This window comes from Salminus brasiliensis, chromosome 21 (genome assembly GCF_030463535.1).
Source record: "Salminus brasiliensis chromosome 21, fSalBra1.hap2, whole genome shotgun sequence".
NCBI classification, from domain to species: domain Eukaryota; kingdom Metazoa; phylum Chordata; class Actinopteri; order Characiformes; family Bryconidae; genus Salminus; species Salminus brasiliensis.
In genome coordinates this window covers 33,757,844-33,775,392 of record NC_132898.1, presented here as the reverse complement: position 1 = coordinate 33,775,392, position 17,549 = coordinate 33,757,844, and the positions used below count along the sequence as shown (strand labels likewise).

Sequence of the window (17,549 nt, the reverse complement as noted above, 5' to 3'; positions counted from 1 at the left end):
GCTCCAGCGACTTGCAGAACCACAGCCAAGGCGTACAGAAGCCGTGCTGCTCCCTCATTAAGACACTTCATGTGTTTAGACAAGAACCTGACGATGTGGTACAGATCCCAAAGCAGGGGTTATGATTCGATATATAGAGTTTCTTTAGTCACATTTTGGGAAATTTAGGAAATTGTAATTAAATGCTGTAATAAAGGTGAAAAGGATAAAGGTGCAGGTATTTGTCACTGTAAAATGTGTCCTCCGCATTTAACCCATCTGGTAGTGAACACACACACACACACACACACACACACACACACACACACATGTGTTAGGGGCAGTGAGTACACACACACACCCAGAGCGGTGGGCAGCCAACTCCAGCGCCCGGGGAGCAGAGAGGGTAAAGGGCCTTGCTCAAGGGCCCAACAGTGGCAGCTTGCCGAGCCCGGGAATCGAACCCACAACCCTGTTATCGACAGCCCGGCGCTCTAACCGCTGAGCCACTGTAATGGTATAAAGCCTACTAATATAGGAATAAAATATAGTAAATAAAAGTTTACATTATTAATCAGTACTGTGTTTGAGAATGAATACAGTGCTGCAGAACAGAATACCATGATATCCAAGGGTACCGATCTTTTCTACATCCTTACTGGTTTTCCCTTTCTCACATCTCACAGACAGACAGACAGACAGACAGACAGACAGAACATAGGGTAACACGCTTTCAGCTTTACAGTCTCACTGTAAAAATATCTCCAATCCAGTAGAAATTTGTATTAATCAGTTTATTAATCCAAACCTTTTACACAATGATTCTAATTTCATTTCCTCTGCAGCCATAAACAGGAGCAGTCTGCGTATGACTATAGAAAAATGTACAATGTGTGAGATTAAGGAGCGTTCTGCTGAATAAGCCATCTCTACTGCATAAAGGCTATGAACAGCTCATTATACAGCTGGGAATGTTAAAAAGCATCAGAGCAGGTATTAGTTCAAATGACCTGACTCTGACCACAGGGTAACAGTTCAGGGTGGTAAATGTACAAATTCATTACCGCATTTGGGAGAAACGGATGACAAAATGCATCTAAAAAAAGGAACGGAAAGCCTGCAGTCCCCGCCTGCTGAGGATCAGGAAGGGATGTTTGAATCTATGACCTAAAAGGGCATTTTAACACACACTGCACAATCTGACCCAACCACATGCTCACACCCTGTCTACTGGTGGTTAACTCTGTCCAGCGCTACGTAGAAACTCTTCTTGTCGTCGAGGTTGTGCCACCCAATAGGTCCGATTTCACAGTCGGCACAGATAAGATACTTCACCTTGCCCACGTCTTTGGTGAAGCCCACGTTCTCAAAGGTGTACATGTCATCTACGAGCCAGTGAGCTGTTAACGTGTCCCCATCTAAAGTTCCATCAGCCTGGGTAATGGTGTTCTTCTTTCGCATTGAAGGCAGAAACAGCTGGTCAGCGATGACGGACGTTTGCACAGAAACACAGGGGAACATGAGGTGCAGTGAGTTAGCTGGACTGAGCTCACAGGCCTTAAAGTTAGAACAATTAACCTGTGAGGCTGCGCCGGCGTCTCCTTAACGATGTAAAGATTTTAACACAGTGTCAAAACTAGCATATAAGAATACACTCAGTGTGTCCAAATGTTTGTGGATGCTCCTTAATAAATGCATTCAGCTACTTTAAGTCGCATCTATTGCTGACAGACACTTGAGCTGTGGAGCAGTGGAAGAGCTGTGTTCTCTGGAATGATGGTGGTGGAGCTCCATCCAGTACTTTTGGGATGAGTTAGGGAGTCTGGAATGATGAGGTGGGGTGGTGATCATCATCCAACATCCTCAGTATCGCTCTTGTTGCAGAACGCAATCAAATCCTCACAGCAATGCTCCTCCAAAATCCCCCACACATAAAATGTGTGTATCAGAAACGGGTGCAACTTAAAAGTAGCTGAATGCATTCATCAGAAGGGGTGTCCACAAACATCTGGACACACGGTGCATGTGTACTGTTGAACCCCATCACGGGGAAATGAAGGCTATAAGTCTCTGCGGCTGCAGGGCAGAACCTCACCTCCTTCTCCGCGAGCACAGCCGTGCCCGGGCAGAGCACCTTCGAGCCGCAGCGCTGACACACCACCGCCTTCACATTCTTCCCTTCCTCTGAGACCAGGCTGGACTGGTCAGCAGACCCCTCGCTGCTCGGATTACCGCTGTCCATGATGGAGGAGGTGGAGCTGGAAGAGGAGAAGCAGCTGGTCAGTTTGGACAGATGAAGAGCTGACCCTCACTGAGCAGCTAACCCGCTACCGCTAACCCGCTACCCCTAACCCGCTACCCCTAACCCGCTACCGCTAACCCGCTACAGCTAACCCGCTACAGCTAGCTAATCGGCTACAGCTAACCGGCTACCGCTAACCGGCTACAGCTAACAGGCTACCGCTAACCGGCTACAGCTAACAGGCTACAGCTAACCGGCTACAGCTAACAGGCTACAGCTAACAGGCTACAGCTAACAGGCTACAGCTAACAGGCTACAGCTAACAGGCTACAGCTAACAGGCTACCCGCAGAGGAAAATACGCACCTCTCTCACACCATATGGAGATGTGATCTCGCAGAGGGAGAAAGGTGTGTGTGTGTGTGTGTGTGTGTGTGTTTCTCCTCTGGGTTAGTGTAACTGGTCTGAGTGAGTTAAACTCCTAAACGCTCCGGATCATCATTATTTAGCCAGCTAGCGTTCCTGAACAGTGAGGGACGAACACTGAGCGCGCCAAATCAGACCGGCTGGAAACAGAACACAGAAGATAGCGTTCCCCTTCATACAGTTATTATATGAACTATATATATATAATAAATCATAAAACACAAATCCTTTATTAAGGCCATGATATCATATCTTACTTTGTGACCCCAATAAATGATCTCATAGTCTCAACCTAAAATGATACAATAATGTTTAATCTCTACTTTTACCTTTTTACCATTAATAGGTAAATTAAACATTTCATAACTAAATTAATGACCAAAAATCTGCTGTATAATAAACACCTCCCTGGTTTTAGGTTTTACTGGCTTACAACATCTTAAACATCTAGTTCCTGTAACCATTGCTGTGAACAATCCAAGCTCTCTTACTGACGGTGTTTACATCTCAACCAGCTTATTTATTTAAAAAAATGAAAAGAAAAAAAAAAAAATCAGACTTGACCTTGGCTTGAATCCGACCTGGTCTTGAGCCCAGCTCAAAACCTGTATCTCAGATTATAAACACCGCTATAGGAGCAGTTTGTGTCTTTTACAGAGATTAGAATAAAATGGCATGGAGGGATAAGGACAGATCCTAGGTCATGATACTGTAAATATGTGCCCAGGAGAGAGACGCTAGTTCTGATGTTTGTTTCATTCTTCTTTCACAAATGGATCGCAAAACGTTTTTATCTATGAAATGTTTATTCCGTGATATCACCAGAACATCATTTCCACCACAGATAATCACCTATTGCTCATTAATAAACACAACACAATCTAATTAAAACATTAAAACAGAAAATGAGAAGAAAAACTGCAGACCATTCATAAATATTTATTTTAACATCTTACATTTGTGAAATGTATGGTTTTATCACATCTACAAAGAACACAACAAATGAACACATGAATTGTTTAGTCTTTAATAAAGCCACAGCCAGCTTATTTAAAAAGGATCAAATACTAGTTTAAATAAACAGCAGTTCGAGAAGAGCCCTAGATGAAGGCTGAAACCTTGATTGAAGGTGATTAGGAATGAAAGAAAATGTCTTGCTAATATTTGAGACTAACAAAGATTACCAGACTGCAGTTTTGGCCAATCTACTTAAAACTATTTCCACTGGCCTAAGGCACAGGAACTCTAAAAGTTTATACTTTACAGACTGCACGGACGTTCCCATGCAGGAGCTTATATCTTAATTCTCAATATGATCCTGTAAGGTGCAGTAACATTTCTATGAAAGTTCCTTTCCATTTGACTTGGTAGTGAAAAAGGAAAAGAGGGCCAGGCGAGTAAACCTGACCGATTGCCCCATGTCCCCCTACTTGCCCATTGTGCGCTTTCCTGTATGATTCGAGGAAACACACAGACTTGATCCTAGTAATAAAAACTGGGCAATATAAGGAGTGTGCATCTAATGGTGTCAGGAGAACGTAATTCTACTGAAAGAAAGAGAACCGCATTTTTAGTATGGAGGGAGAGAGAGGGAGAGAGAGAGAGGGAGGGAGAGGGAGGGAGGGAGGGGGAGAGAGAGAGAGAGGGAGAGAGAGAGGGAGAGAGAGAGGGAGAGGGAGGGAGAGGGAGGGAGAGAGGGAGAGCTGCTCTACAGCTTGGTTGAAAGTGCATTAGGATTGTAAAACCACAAATATTGCATTCAGTGTTTTGTGTCAGGGTAACATTTCCTCCATGAAACACTTATTCAACTTTATGCACTTTACTCTAAAACACCCTGGTAAAGAGCCACACACAGCCTGGACTTGAAGAGAGGCTTTGTATCGGCACGCCAGCATTCTTTCCTCCAAGACACCCACTGCTGGATTCTGTGAATCTGGTAACGGGAGAAGAAATAGAGGGGGCACGAGAGACCTTGTTTTCCAACTTTTTAGAGGGGATGCCGGTGGGGTCAAAAGTCTCAGAGGAGGGTATCATCAGTGCAGCCCCCCTCCAGCCCATAGCGGAACTCCTGCAGGTTGGACACCCCGTAGAAATGGATAAAAGCAGCTGCCACCACGAGCACATGGAATATCTGGTGGGAATGAAACTGAGCAGAAAAGAAAGACGAGTGTGAGAAGAACACGTGTGCAGCATCGATATTACTACCCTGGTAAAGATCACCCTACTGGTGACAACTTCAGGTTGCCAGAGAGACTCACCCAGATGTCACACTTGCCGGGGAAATAGCGCTCGGGGATTCTAGCAGCATACAACCCGGCGCCTGTGATGTACATGGCACCCATTAAGTAGAACCAGCCCATCTGCCCCACTGTAGTGGCTTTGACAAAGCCTTCCTCAATTGTGAAGTGCATGGTGGGTACTATACCACTCAGCCCTAGGCCCATGAACACTCCTGTAAAAGGACAAGATATATTCAGCTTATTAAAAAAACAAAAACCATCAAATATAATCAGAGCTATTACAGCTCAGACTAACAACTCCACTAACGAACCCCCCAATAATGGACGCATGGACGAGTAATTTCACTTCTATCTGACCCTCAGAAAATCTCACTGTTCCCGAACATCTCCGTTTATAAGAGCGTGCTGCAGAACTGCTAATGGATTAAACCTTAGTTACAGCAGCTGCAAACACAAGACAGCAGCAGAACATCTGATCACGTACTAACATAACAGTGAAGATTTAAATATAAATTAACGGTTGGTAAATATAAATTATAAATATAAATTAATGGTTGGTGTGGCGCAACAGATAACACCACTACCTGCCAGTGAGCTACCACACCATGTGGGAGACTGGGGTTCGATTCCCAGTCTGGGTGACTGTGCAGCGCTACGCCAATAAGAGTCCTTGGGCAAGACTCCTAACACTGCACTGACCTCCTCTGTAATACGAGTAACCATGTAAGTCGCTCTGGATAAGAGCGTCAGATAAATGCCATAAATGAATGAATGAATGAATGAATGAATAACCACAAAACCCACTGTTGGGCGTCACCTGGGTCTTTCTACAGGTTATTCACTTCACTGCAGTTCAAATCACCGGACATAACTCTATATTAAAAAAATGATGTTATGTTTTCTGGGCTGTAATGAGCATCATCTCCACTTTAATGTCTGGGACAGAAAACAGGAGGAGGAGAGCAGAAGACTTCCATCCCCACTGTATTACAACATTCACTTTTCACTGCGTCACACGTTATTCAGATGCTAATCTTGTTTATTGTTTATTTGCTCAACTATTGAACTCCTGAATGCAGGTTAGGATTTGATTCCTGAACCTAGTGGAACGTACCTGCTCGCGTGGGTCTGTGTCGAGGTGTAGAAAAGCGATCCCACTGGGCCACAACGATGGCAGCAATGCCCAGCACACAGACAATTGTGAGGTAGATGAGGCGGGGCTGTGGGGAGCAGTAGAACGAGTAGTAGAGCCAGGGCACAAATGAGCCCATGATCAGCAGAGCAATGCCAGAGTAGTCTAGCCTGAGAAAGCAGGACGGTCAGAGAACAGAAGGAGAGATGGGAGTTAGTCACACGAAGCCGTATTCTAATGGCAGTGCGTTACAGGTTACGAGATGGCAGCATACTTGGAGAAGGTGCGGGACACTTTCTCTGAGTGGCAGTAGACAGTGTGAAAAAGCCAGGAAAAGCTGAGGCAGAGCACTGCTCCCAGGAAGAACATCCCGAACACCACCTTCTCCTGCAGGGGGGCCATGAAGTACATGTTTGGTCTCAGCATGGTGAGCGTGCCCAGGAACAGGAACAAGATCAGCCCTGTGAGAACAAGCACACAGAGAAGGGTTCTACAGAGGGCTCTTTAAAAAAGGTTTAATAAAAGTTGCTTTAAACAATTTAGGGTTATTCACACTCAGAGCTTTCACAACTACAGTTCTTTAAGTATGGTTCTTCCTTTAAGTATGGTATCATCCTTATCATCCTAAAAATCCTTTGTAGCCCCTTTATTAAACTGTGTATTCATATTTCAAATTCTCCAAATGTGGCATTTTGAACATGACCTTTTTTATTATTTTATTAAACAGTATATTTATTATTATTCTTTGAAAGGCAACACATGGTTTGCATGGTTTGGTCCATTTCCCTGGCCTTAAAAAAAAACATCAGCAGATTCAACTGGATTATCAATATAAAAATTATAATAACTAATAATTAATTATAAATGTCTGCATATCTACACTGGAATACTGGTAAAGGAATGCCACTCATTTTCAGTTTGTGCAACAGCCTTTTTGGGAGCAGTGTCCTCCAGGTATACTCGAGGTCTTGTTCACCATCCCTGTAACTGGAGCAGTTTCTAACCCAGAGCAATGAATATATGCATGAGCTTCACAAGAGCAGCAGCTATTCTCTCTGCCAGGAACTGTAACCCCAACCCACCGAGCAAATGGGTCCAGATATTCCCCGTCTCTGTGTGGATTCTGAAGATGCTCCCAAAGCAGGCACGGAAGGAGGGCATGGGCGGCCGATGTCCATGCAGGAGGTAGTCATTGTCCTTAAGCCACTCTGGTAAAACGTGAAAGGGAATGACCCTCCAGCGGCCCTCCCAAACCTGCGGAAGGACAGAAAAATGTTATGGTGCCTAAATGAGAGATTCCTCCAGTTTAATTTGAAGACCTGAAGTTTTACCTTATGAACAAACTCTTCCATCTTTTCCATAGCATGATGAGCCTGCAGGGGAAGAGTGAGAACCTCGCCCACTTCGTCGTCATCATCTTCCTCAACTGCGAGACCGCCGGCTCCCTGCTGATGCCAATCGGTTTAGACCCATGACGAACAAATTCTGATATTGTTTGTCCATACAGACACGGAGAAGGCTGCTCACCTGGGTGTTAGCCGGCAAGGCCCCTGGCTCCTCCAACAGGGGTCCCAGCTCCATTAGCTCAACGTCAGCCGGGACGTGGCATTCCTCTGAGACTCGGCAGTCTGCATCGCTGGCAGACCCGTTTCGGCCTGACATAAGTAGACTGCCCTGAGACCCGTCCAGGACTGTGGTCTCTCACTGAAGCCTGACACTCTGGATCACTGCTGAGAACACACACACACACACACACACACACACACACACACACACACACACACACACACACACAATTTCCATCTAAAGCTGTGTTCACTACCAGAGACAGACAGGCCACTGTTTAACACATGCGCAGGACCAGATCTGCAACTCACTTCTGGTCTCCTTCTGGGTTTTAGTCCCTGAAGTCTGAAGATGATTTTGTTGCATGTACGTAGCTACACTATTTGGACAAAAGTATTGGGACACCTGCTCATTTATTATTTCTGAAATCAAGGTTGTTTTCCACTAGATTTTGGAGGAGCATTGCTATGAGGATTTGATTGCATTCTGCGACACGGGCAAGAATAAGTGAGGTCAGGATGTAGGATGATTGTGATTACCACCCCACCTCATCCCAAAAGTACTGGATGGAGCTCCTCCACCATCATTCTAGAGAACACAGTTCCTCCACTGCTCCACAGCTCCTCAATGCTGGGGGGCTTTATACCCCTCTAGCCCACGCCTGGCATTATTAGGCAGCATGGAGCCAATAGGGTCATGATGTTGATCTGCTCCAGAGAGTCCTATTCTATTGGCAGTACTTCTTCTCTACAGGAACTAGACAAGCTGTGTGTGCAGTTGCACATCTGTGTCAGCAATGGGTGCAGATTGAAGTAGCTGAATGCATTCATTAGAAAGGGTGTCCACAAACATTTGGACAGATGGTGTATCTGCTGATGCTGGTGGACCGGTCAGTGAACAGCATCGTCCAGTACAGCCGCACTAATCAGCTCTGCCTGGTCCATCAGGTTCCCACGATCTCTCACCTCAGGTGTAGCTACAGGGAGCCCAGTGAGAACCTCCCGCAGCTGGTTCTAGCTAAAGCCAGGCTGTTAGAAAGCTGCCCACTCTGTGAACAGTACCCGATTATAAACCTGGCTCTAGCTAGCAGCCGTTTCTGCGGCTCGCAGGGGGAGAACAGCGCGGTTCTCGGGGGGAGAACAGCGCGGTTCTCGGGGGGAGAACAGCGCGGTTCTCGGGGGGAGAACAGCGCGGTTCTCGGGGGGAGAACAGCGCGGTTCTCGGGGGGAGAACAGCGCGGTTCTCGGGGGGAGAACAGTGCGGTTCTCGGGGGGAGAACAGTGCGGTTCTCTGGGCTTTGTAAGCACCGCCGGCTGGCCGGGAGCTCCTTTAGCTCTAAGGCTAGTGCTAACCGAGCCGGGCAGCCCTGCCGCTGCTAGCGCCAGCCACCTAGAACCCGACCGCACCGCCAACCCCCCGAACACTATCGGCCACCATCAGCCGACTGAACCCCGCTGTGTACCGTAGCGGGCCGACCTGCAGGCGGTGGCGGTCACTTACCTAGCGTCCAACGCAGCGGTGCGAGAAAACGGTGCTTCCGGTTCTCACAAAAACAAGCCGGACGGAGAACAACAGAGAGCCGCTGAAGCTACTGCTAACACCAGCCCCCAGCCCCAGCCCTCCTCCTCCCCAGCCCTCAGCCCCCTGCTACTGGAAACAACGGACGGAGCAGCTCCATCTGCTGGAAACCCGACCCGGTTCTGCTGTAGGAGCCGGTCCAGCAGATACAGGGCACTGATCACAGCGAGGAGCAGGTTCTGATACCTGATATTTCTCTGTTCTCAGTACCTAAACCAGCTTGTGTGAGGTGTGGAAATGACGTCATCAGGGTGAATTTCCACTGGAGTCGATCTGTACCTCCGAACCCGTAACAAATACTCTCCACTGGGTCAGAACTTTAACCCTGTCTGCTCCAGGAGCCCTGCAGAGGCTACTGTCCACCCCACTGTGTCCTCTAAAGCACAGGACAGGAACCAGACTAACATTTAAACCATTCCTCAATTTAACAGCCCTCCCCAATCTGAGAGGAACCTTCATTCAGCTGGGAGAATGATTATTGATTGATTATTAAATTAAAGCAATGTTTAAGTGTCTAAATATGACATTGGGACCTTGATGCTGTAGGGGCTCTGTTTAAGGCTCTGTTTCAGATTCCCAGGCATTCCTTATTTCTGTATTAATGTAATGATTGGGGACGGCTCTGTATATCACACCCCAGTGATATCCCTGCAGTACCGGGGGGCAGTATCTGTAATGTGTGTGATGTCCTGCAGTAAAATACACCAATTTTCTACATTTACTAGAAAGTCCTGTCACTCAGAGACAGTGTGTATGTGTATAAGAATACTGTGGTTGTTATTCAGATAAAAGGTTCTTACGCACATGCTGATCTGCTTTTCAGACAAGAGGAAAATATCATGAGGAAACACAGATGGTACTGCTGGTGAGTCGGTGGGTCACATTTGCCAAACACGTGGTTATGAGCTTTACCTTTTAATTTAGTGTCTTTCAAGACGGGAGCGCTCCTCTCCCCCATCCCAATGCTACAAGTCTGCAATCTGCAGTAATCCCTAATCCTCCCCAACGGAGCAGCAAGCTCAGACATGAGGAATACCGAATCTCTCACATCCCTCCTGCTCGCTCACATCATGTGCTCTCTGACTGCCTTTGTTCAGATCAGCTCAGCTTCATGTTTACAAGAAAAACAGGAAACCTGATGCACTGGAAGAAGCTCTTTAATCTTCAGAAAATATTCTAGATTTCCCCAAAAAGCACATTACATTCAACACTGCGAAACACAGAGAGAGACTGCTGCTTTCCCCTTCCCCTGAAACCTCACACAGTAGTGAAGTCAGTGTGGACACAGAGATCCAGCTGGACTGGGTGCTTCAGCGACCCGCAACGAGTGCACATCAACATTTTGGAGAATATCAGCTTTAATATTGTAACTTCCAGAAGGTAAATACTCATTTAGCAAAAAATAACGGCTGAGCGAAAAACCAAAAACTAACTCTACACTGTCACACACTGCTCTCCCTCTCTCTCCCTCTCTCTCTCTATCTCCATCTCTCTCTCTATCTCTCTATCTCTCTATCTCCATCTCTCTCTCTCTCTCTCTATCTCCATCTCTCTCTCTCTCTCTCTCTCTATCTCCATCTCTCTCTCTCTCTCTCTATCTCCATCTCTCTCTCTCTATCTCCCTCTCGACAGGGCGGCACTTGGAATAGTTTCATATCAAGCTGATCAACAGTGAGCGTTTTCACGCTGAAGTATCAGAGCTGGTGCTCACAAAGCATTTGAGTGTAGTCCTGGATTAGGATTAGGATTAGGACCATGTCTGTGATGCTTTCTAGGGCAGATCTGCTCAGTCTGAGGAGAGACCTGTGCGTCTGCGGAGGCTTTGGTGGTGTGATGAAGTGCTGTCAGCTCTGGGTCGGTTTCACTCAATCTAAACCCAATCAGGAACCCAGGTTTGGTCTCTTCCGTTTAGGAGGAGAAGCTAATAGGCAAAGCGCTGACTCTGCCTATAGCCCAGCTTGTCCAGATTGGGGTTGCAGGCGAACTGGATCATGGGAGGCGGGCCACACATGAGGATCATACAGTCCTCGCTCGGCGGTGGGAGGTGCTCCTGGATCATGCTCGCGTTGATGAAGCCCTCGCTGTACTCCCAGTCTGCAGACAGGACACACACAGACACACACATCAGAGCCAACGACCTCTTCACAGATAGAAGATTTAATTACACAAACCATGATGCTGGAGGAAACCAGATCCACCCTGCTGAATTTACTCAACACAAGATCCTCCCGTTACTCGAGGGAAAGAGAGAGAGTCTAATAATGGATCTGCTTTAAATATCTGTAAACTTAGTGTTTTATTAAAAGTTCTAAAAGTTAAAGTTGCAGGAGCGAGAAATTCAGGTCTGGGAGTTTAGGTCTGAGAATTGATCAGTAATCTGCTGTTTATCTAAAAATAAACCTCAAATATGAATAGAAATATTAAATATATAAATATGTTATCTGCATTTTTAGCTCCAGTTCTGTAGTGGCCATTTTCAGTGAGGTGTGTGAGGTATGTTTGGGTCTTACTTAAAGAAAGGGAACACTAAAATATTATACAACAGAAATCAATATCTCACACACACACACACACACACACACACACACACACACTTCCATTACTTTATCTTCACAGGTCTTGGCTCAGCGTGTGAGGGAACAGGACATGGTGTAAACGGTCCCTTTAGTGGCACAGTAGAGATAAAAGGTACCTGTTGGGGCTCGGTCCACAGTAAACCACAACTTAAACTTATTCGGGTGTCTGGCCTGGATCTCCTCAAGCTCGTCTCTCAGCAGGATGTCCTTCTCAGTCTGTTAGTTAGAAGTAATTAGACACACAGTTTACAGGTGTTTGATCAGCACTAAAGACGGCTACTCTAAAGCCAGCGTGAGCTGAACCAACAGTGAGCTCCACACCTGGTTGGCAAACAGCAGGCTGCAGGTGGTGCCGTCACTGGGGTTCTTCATAATGTCTCGAATCAGCTGCAGCATCGGGGTGATGCCTACACAAGCAGAGAAGGAGGACACACAGAAGGCACTCAGCTCTAAATTTACTTGACAGGAACTACAAAATCAAACATACACTCAGCAGTTTATTAGGAACACTACACTAACACTGGGTAGGAGCTTCCTCTGCTCTCTGAAATCAATCCTGATTCTTCTTGTAATGGATTCCACAAGATGTTGGAAATATTTCTTTGAGATTCGGGTCCCTGTTGACATGACTGCACCATGCAACTCCTCCTGCAAATCTCCAGTTCTACCAAATCTCCAAAGATGTGCTTCTGAATTCAGGTCTGGTGACTGGAAGCATGCTTATGAAGCTCTGGGACTGCTGTGCTGAAAACCCCAGATGAGCAGTTAGTCAACCAGCACAATCCTGCCATGAGTCACTGAGCTCTTTTGCTGGCCCATGTTTTTTTACACTGAATTGCTGCCACACGACTGGCTGATTAGACAGCATGAATAACAAATTTGCATGAATAAACAGGTGTTCCTAATAAAGTGCTCTGTGCGTGTATAAGAGTAAGCTGTGAGACAAACTAATGATGGACACATGGGGGTAAATATTTACCTTGGGTGGGTTGATGTGCTTTACCCTCCAGACACTGTGTTGGATCACCTACTACAGGCTACAGGAGTGAGGCTAGGCTAATGCTTGCAGACAGAGAGCTCTAAACCTGAAGCAGAATCAGCCCAACTTTACACAGCACGGCTAATTCAATTTCAGTAGAGATGAGGTTTCCAATATTTATTCAGGCTGGATTTGAGACCCGTCAGTACTGACAGAACATCTCTGTAAACGTGGTACTGAACGCAGCTGCTAGACTACGAGTGAAATCACCTTAGTGGCTGAAAAGCTGAGAAAACAGAGCTGCATGTAGATAAACTCTCTAAAGCCCGTCTGTCTCATCTCAGGATTAATATAATCACTGTATTCATTCAATCTTGAAAAAAATGGAATTATCAAACTAATTTTCCAATAAGCCCAAAAGTCCTGTTTACCTGTACAACCCAAATATGACTCACTGTATTTCGTCTTGTATACTTTCACTTTTAGCCTTTTTTTAAACTAATTATTACATATACTTATTAATATTGTTATAATTAGCAGTAGTATCAATAAAGTTTATCTAGTTAAATCTTAACCTTAGAGTCAAAAAACTAAACAGAAAGTTTATTAACACACTAAATCTGGAAATGTGTGTCACTGGAACCCAACAGGTTAAAACACAACACACACACTCTACTCTCTACGACCCCTAAAGGCAATAATGGTGTAATATGGTCAAATCGGAGAACCCACCAGACGCTTATTCTGACAAGGCCACACTGACTGTACCTGTCCCACCAGCAATGAGACCCAGAGAAGTGGCCTTCTTCATCTCGGGTTCGGACTTCTTATCAGCCTGTACAGCAAACTGCCCTGTGGAAGAGGAACATAGGTATAAGGGGAGACTCCTCAGATTTTGCATTCAGCCGATCACTGATCCAGGTCAGAACAGCAGAGCAGATCCAGGACTTACCATGACCCCTGTACTCCAGCAAGCCTCCTGGACCTCTGAAGTCAACCACATCTCCAAGCTTCAAGCTCTCCAGGTACTGAGACATCTTTCCTCCTTCGGGGAACTTGGGGTTGACGTTCTTGAAGTAAATCTGCAAATCAGTGCACACCAATCACGTCCCACGGCTAAGGAAACGCCACGTCTCAGCTGAAGAGCGCAGTTCACGCAGTGCTGAGGACGTCTGAGCATGATGTGATGAGTGAGGAACAGTCAGTGAAAGATTACCTTCACAACCAGATCGACAACTCCCCTGTCTTCATCGCTGGAGACCGGAGTGTACGGACGCACGATCAGACTGCCATCGATCCGAGCAGACAGGTAGACGTGTTTTCCTTTGAGACGCAAGAGAAGTACGTCATGCCAGACCTACAGAAACTCACAGCCTGCTCACAAACCGGCGAGAGTCACTCTCACAACCAGGGATCCAAACCTGCGAGAGTCACTCTCACAACCAGGGATCCGAACCGGCGAGAGTCACTCTCACAACCCGGGATCCGAACCTGCGAGAGTCACTTTCACAACCCGGGATCCGAACCTGCGAGAGTCACTCTCACAACCCGGGATCCGAACCTGCGAGAGTCACTCTCACAACCCGGGATCCGAACCTGCGAGAGTCACTCTCACAACCCGGGATCCGAACCTGCGAGAGTCACTCTCACAACCCGGGATCCGAACCTGCGAGAGTCACTCTCACAACCCGGGATCCGAACCTGCGAGAGTCACTCTCACAACCCGGGATCCGAACCTGCGAGAGTCACTCTCACAACCCGGGATCCGAACCGGCGAGAGTCACTCTCACAACCAGGGATCCGAACCGGCGAGAGTCACTCTCACAACCAGGGATCCGAACCGGCGAGAGTCACTCTCACAACCAGGGATCCGAACCGGCGAGAGTCACTCTCACAACCAGGGATCCGAACCAGCAAGAGTCACTCTCACAACCAGGGATCCGAACCGGCGAGAGTCACTCTCACAACCAGGGATCCGAACTGGCGAGAGTCACTCTCACAACCCGGGATCCGAACCTGCGAGAGTCACTCTCACAACCAGGGATCCGAACCGGCGAGAGTCACTCTCACAACCAGGGATCCGAACCAGCGAGAGTCACTCTCACAACCAGGGATCCGAACCAGCAAGAGTCACTCTCACAACCAGGGATCCGAACCAGCAAGAGTCACTCTCACAACCCGGGATCCGAACCTGCGAGAGTCACTCTCACAACCAGGGATCCGAACCAGCCCTGCTTTAACGGCTCAGTCCACTATTTTAAGCCAGTTTCAGTAGAGCGCCCTCTGGTGTTCAACAGGTGCCAGTAATGGACATTTTATCCAGCCTGCAGTGGGGTGGGGTCTCTCTGAAGGGAATAGAACATTCTGGAGTTTAACAGTGGAACAGGGGGCCGGGTCCCATCACTGCGGCCGTCTACACTGACCTCACAGGCTTCGCTGCTTTTGGGCACGGACCCATCCTGACTCCAAACAGGCAGGTTCTGTTCGACCTACTCAGTAACGGGCTTTTTCTAGGCTCTGTGATTTCTGGGCCTTATCTTGTCACAGGGTTGAGCAGCTGTCAATGAAATAAAACCTAAATAACAACAAACTGAACTCAGACTCATATGGATGCAGGAAACACACCTCAGTACATTAACACACACTCAGACGCTCGTCTCTGATCACTCTGTGCTGTCTCTTGGTGCACCTCCATCCTGAAGTGTAAAATATACTGTCATAACCAAAACTGCTGCTTTCAACTACTGCTTTTATTCCATAAAAAGAAACAGAGACGCGATTTAATCAGAATTGATCACTGCTTGTACCGTCAGCACAGCGTCAGCGCCAGCCTAAGACCACACTGTGCAGAGCTACCAGGACACACCTGTGCCTGCAGGGTGAGGGGAGCAGGTGTGAGGAGCAGCGGCTGAGACTCACCTACAGGCAGGCCTAGGATGTGCTCAGGGCTCGGCAGGGCGAAGCGAAACTTGCGCGTGTCGTGGCTGAGAACCTGAGACAGAACGGGAGGAAACACCAGGCTTAGAAACACAAACATCCTGAAACGTGTCTACAGGACTACAGTCCTGTCTTCCTGAAAAGGGGGCTGTGGGGAGCGTGGTGGATCAGCAGGGAGAGCTGGAAACGGTGGAGTACCTCCTTATCTATCAGTCTCAGCTTGTATTTCTCCGAAGGATCAACCAAGGTAACCAGGGGCTTCTTCTTCTTGCCAAGGTAAAAGTACCCCACAAAGACCACAGTGGAGACCACCAGCACCCCAGCGGTCACTGCCACAGTGGTGCTCTGCAAACAGAGAGCATCATCATCATTATCATCATCATCATTATCAGTAGCTTTAACATCAGTCTCACTCATGGAGATGATCCAAACCCAACACAGAAACCATTGACCTCCTGAAGTTTCTGCATCCAGGAGAAGCTCCAGCTGAAATGCTGCATCACTGACTGCAGTCTCTGCCCTGCTGCGGCGTTTAAGCTGGAGCGGAAAATCCCAGCAAAGGCCAAATCTCTGGGAGGGGAAACACTGAGCTGAGCCCCAGTATCCGCCCTGCCCTGCCCTCCCCCCCTCCCTGCCCCCCTCCCCCCCCCTCCTCTTCCCCCCCCCTCCCTGCTCAACATTTAATAAACTCCACCAACACTGGAAAACCTCAGATGCTCTTAAACAGATTTTATATCAAACAGTGAGAATTACATTTTATGACATTATTACAGTTTAATTACAGTTCTAAAATACTTTTAACTCCAGCTTCAGTCTTAAAAGCTTAAATTGGTATTTTGGCTAATTGATGTGTTCTAGCTGGTCTAGCAGCCTCACAGTTCACTTACCATGGGGAAGGTCATGACGGATAATCTGAACAACCAGCAAAACCAGCCCCTGTCCCTCCTCTGTCTCCTGATCTCCTCCTCAGTGTCCTGATCTCCTCCTCAGTGTCCTGATCTCCTCCTCGGTCTCCTGATCTCCTCCTCAGTCTCCTGGTCTCCTCCTCTGTCTCCTGGTCTGCTCCACTGTCTGGACTGGCGCTCCTACTGCTCTACGAGCCAAACGCTGTGTTTGTAGTTCAGCATGTCTGCGTAGAATATGCGCAGACCCCACCGGCCGTTTCCCCGGAATGAGTCCGATCCGCATGATCACACAGCGGGCTGTTTATGTTCCGCTCACGCCTTTATCTGACGGAAGGCTGCAAAAATCTCCTAAAATAAAAGTCCCTTCGGGTGGAGAAATGTCTCGATCCTAAATGTGTCTGAACAGATACAGAGTTCGCGATTAGGGTGGAAACCATCATTCAGTGACAGAGTGTCATTTACACGACAGCTGCAGATATTAGAGGCCTCATGAGAAGATGATAAGGTTACGTCACACCTGGCCTGCACATGCTGGTTAAGCTGCTTTACCAGCTTAGCTCTTGACCAGTGTATGAGTTTAATGGTTTAGCTGGTGGCTAGACCAGTTTGCAGTGCTGCTAGTCCAGCTAGTCACTGGTTTTTCAGAGTGAACCCAGTTACCAGTTTAGCCAGTCGACTTAACCACAAGCTCAGGGAATGTTTTTGGCTGGATGACCAGTTTTCTAACCACCTTAACCAGCAACAGCCAGCTTAGACCATCTGAAACCAGCTACCAGAAGAAGCTGGTCTGGAGCTGGATTCCTTTTCAACAGAAGAAACACACTTTAGATGCTCATTAAAAAAAAGGGCTCTGAAACCATGATATCTCAAATAATCACCTGGATACAAAATGTTTCTTTAAAAGGTAGAAGAACCTTTCAGAACAGGTTTTACACCACTGCTACGATCCCAGATAACCTTCCTTCAGAGTTACGCTCAACCCTCCGAGAG

At 47.1% G+C, this 17,549-nt stretch overlaps 3 protein-coding genes across 6 annotated transcripts; all 3 read right to left on the bottom strand.

Annotated features, from left to right (window-relative positions):
* Positions 1-758: 758 nt before the first annotated feature.
* On the bottom strand, positions 759-2,764 carry rabif (RAB interacting factor). Its single transcript, XM_072666101.1, has 3 exons — positions 2,587-2,764; positions 2,075-2,237; positions 759-1,455 (listed from the first exon to the last, which is right to left on the bottom strand). The coding sequence occupies exons 2-3, from the start codon at positions 2,219-2,221 to the stop codon at positions 1,207-1,209; spliced, it is 396 nt and encodes a 131-aa protein (XP_072522202.1). The 5' UTR covers positions 2,222-2,237; positions 2,587-2,764; the 3' UTR covers positions 759-1,206.
* Positions 2,765-3,433: 669 nt separating this feature from the next.
* adipor1a (adiponectin receptor 1a) lies at positions 3,434-9,546 on the bottom strand. Of its 4 annotated transcripts, none has more exons than XM_072666237.1 (8): positions 9,373-9,546; positions 7,546-7,748; positions 7,350-7,466; positions 7,101-7,272; positions 6,293-6,479; positions 6,001-6,188; positions 4,905-5,098; positions 3,434-4,792 (listed from the first exon to the last, which is right to left on the bottom strand). In XM_072666237.1, the coding sequence occupies exons 2-8, from the start codon at positions 7,678-7,680 to the stop codon at positions 4,664-4,666; spliced, it is 1,122 nt and encodes a 373-aa protein (XP_072522338.1). In that variant the 5' UTR covers positions 7,681-7,748; positions 9,373-9,546; the 3' UTR covers positions 3,434-4,663. The 4 variants fall into 4 exon arrangements, with proteins under 4 accessions (XP_072522338.1, XP_072522336.1, XP_072522339.1 ...); XM_072666235.1 differs by lacking the exon at positions 9,373-9,546 and adding an exon at positions 9,085-9,363; XM_072666238.1 differs by lacking the exon at positions 9,373-9,546 and adding an exon at positions 9,085-9,363 and having other exon boundaries at positions 7,350-7,463.
* A 755-nt stretch (positions 9,547-10,301) lies between these two features.
* Positions 10,302-16,760, bottom strand: cyb5r1 (cytochrome b5 reductase 1). Its single transcript, XM_072666233.1, has 9 exons — positions 16,542-16,760; positions 15,853-15,999; positions 15,637-15,709; positions 13,934-14,040; positions 13,670-13,799; positions 13,486-13,569; positions 12,060-12,145; positions 11,855-11,954; positions 10,302-11,256 (listed from the first exon to the last, which is right to left on the bottom strand). Exons 1-9 carry the CDS (start codon positions 16,554-16,556, stop codon positions 11,084-11,086), a joined length of 915 nt encoding a protein of 304 aa, XP_072522334.1. The 5' UTR covers positions 16,557-16,760; the 3' UTR covers positions 10,302-11,083.
* Positions 16,761-17,549: the final 789 nt, after the last annotated feature.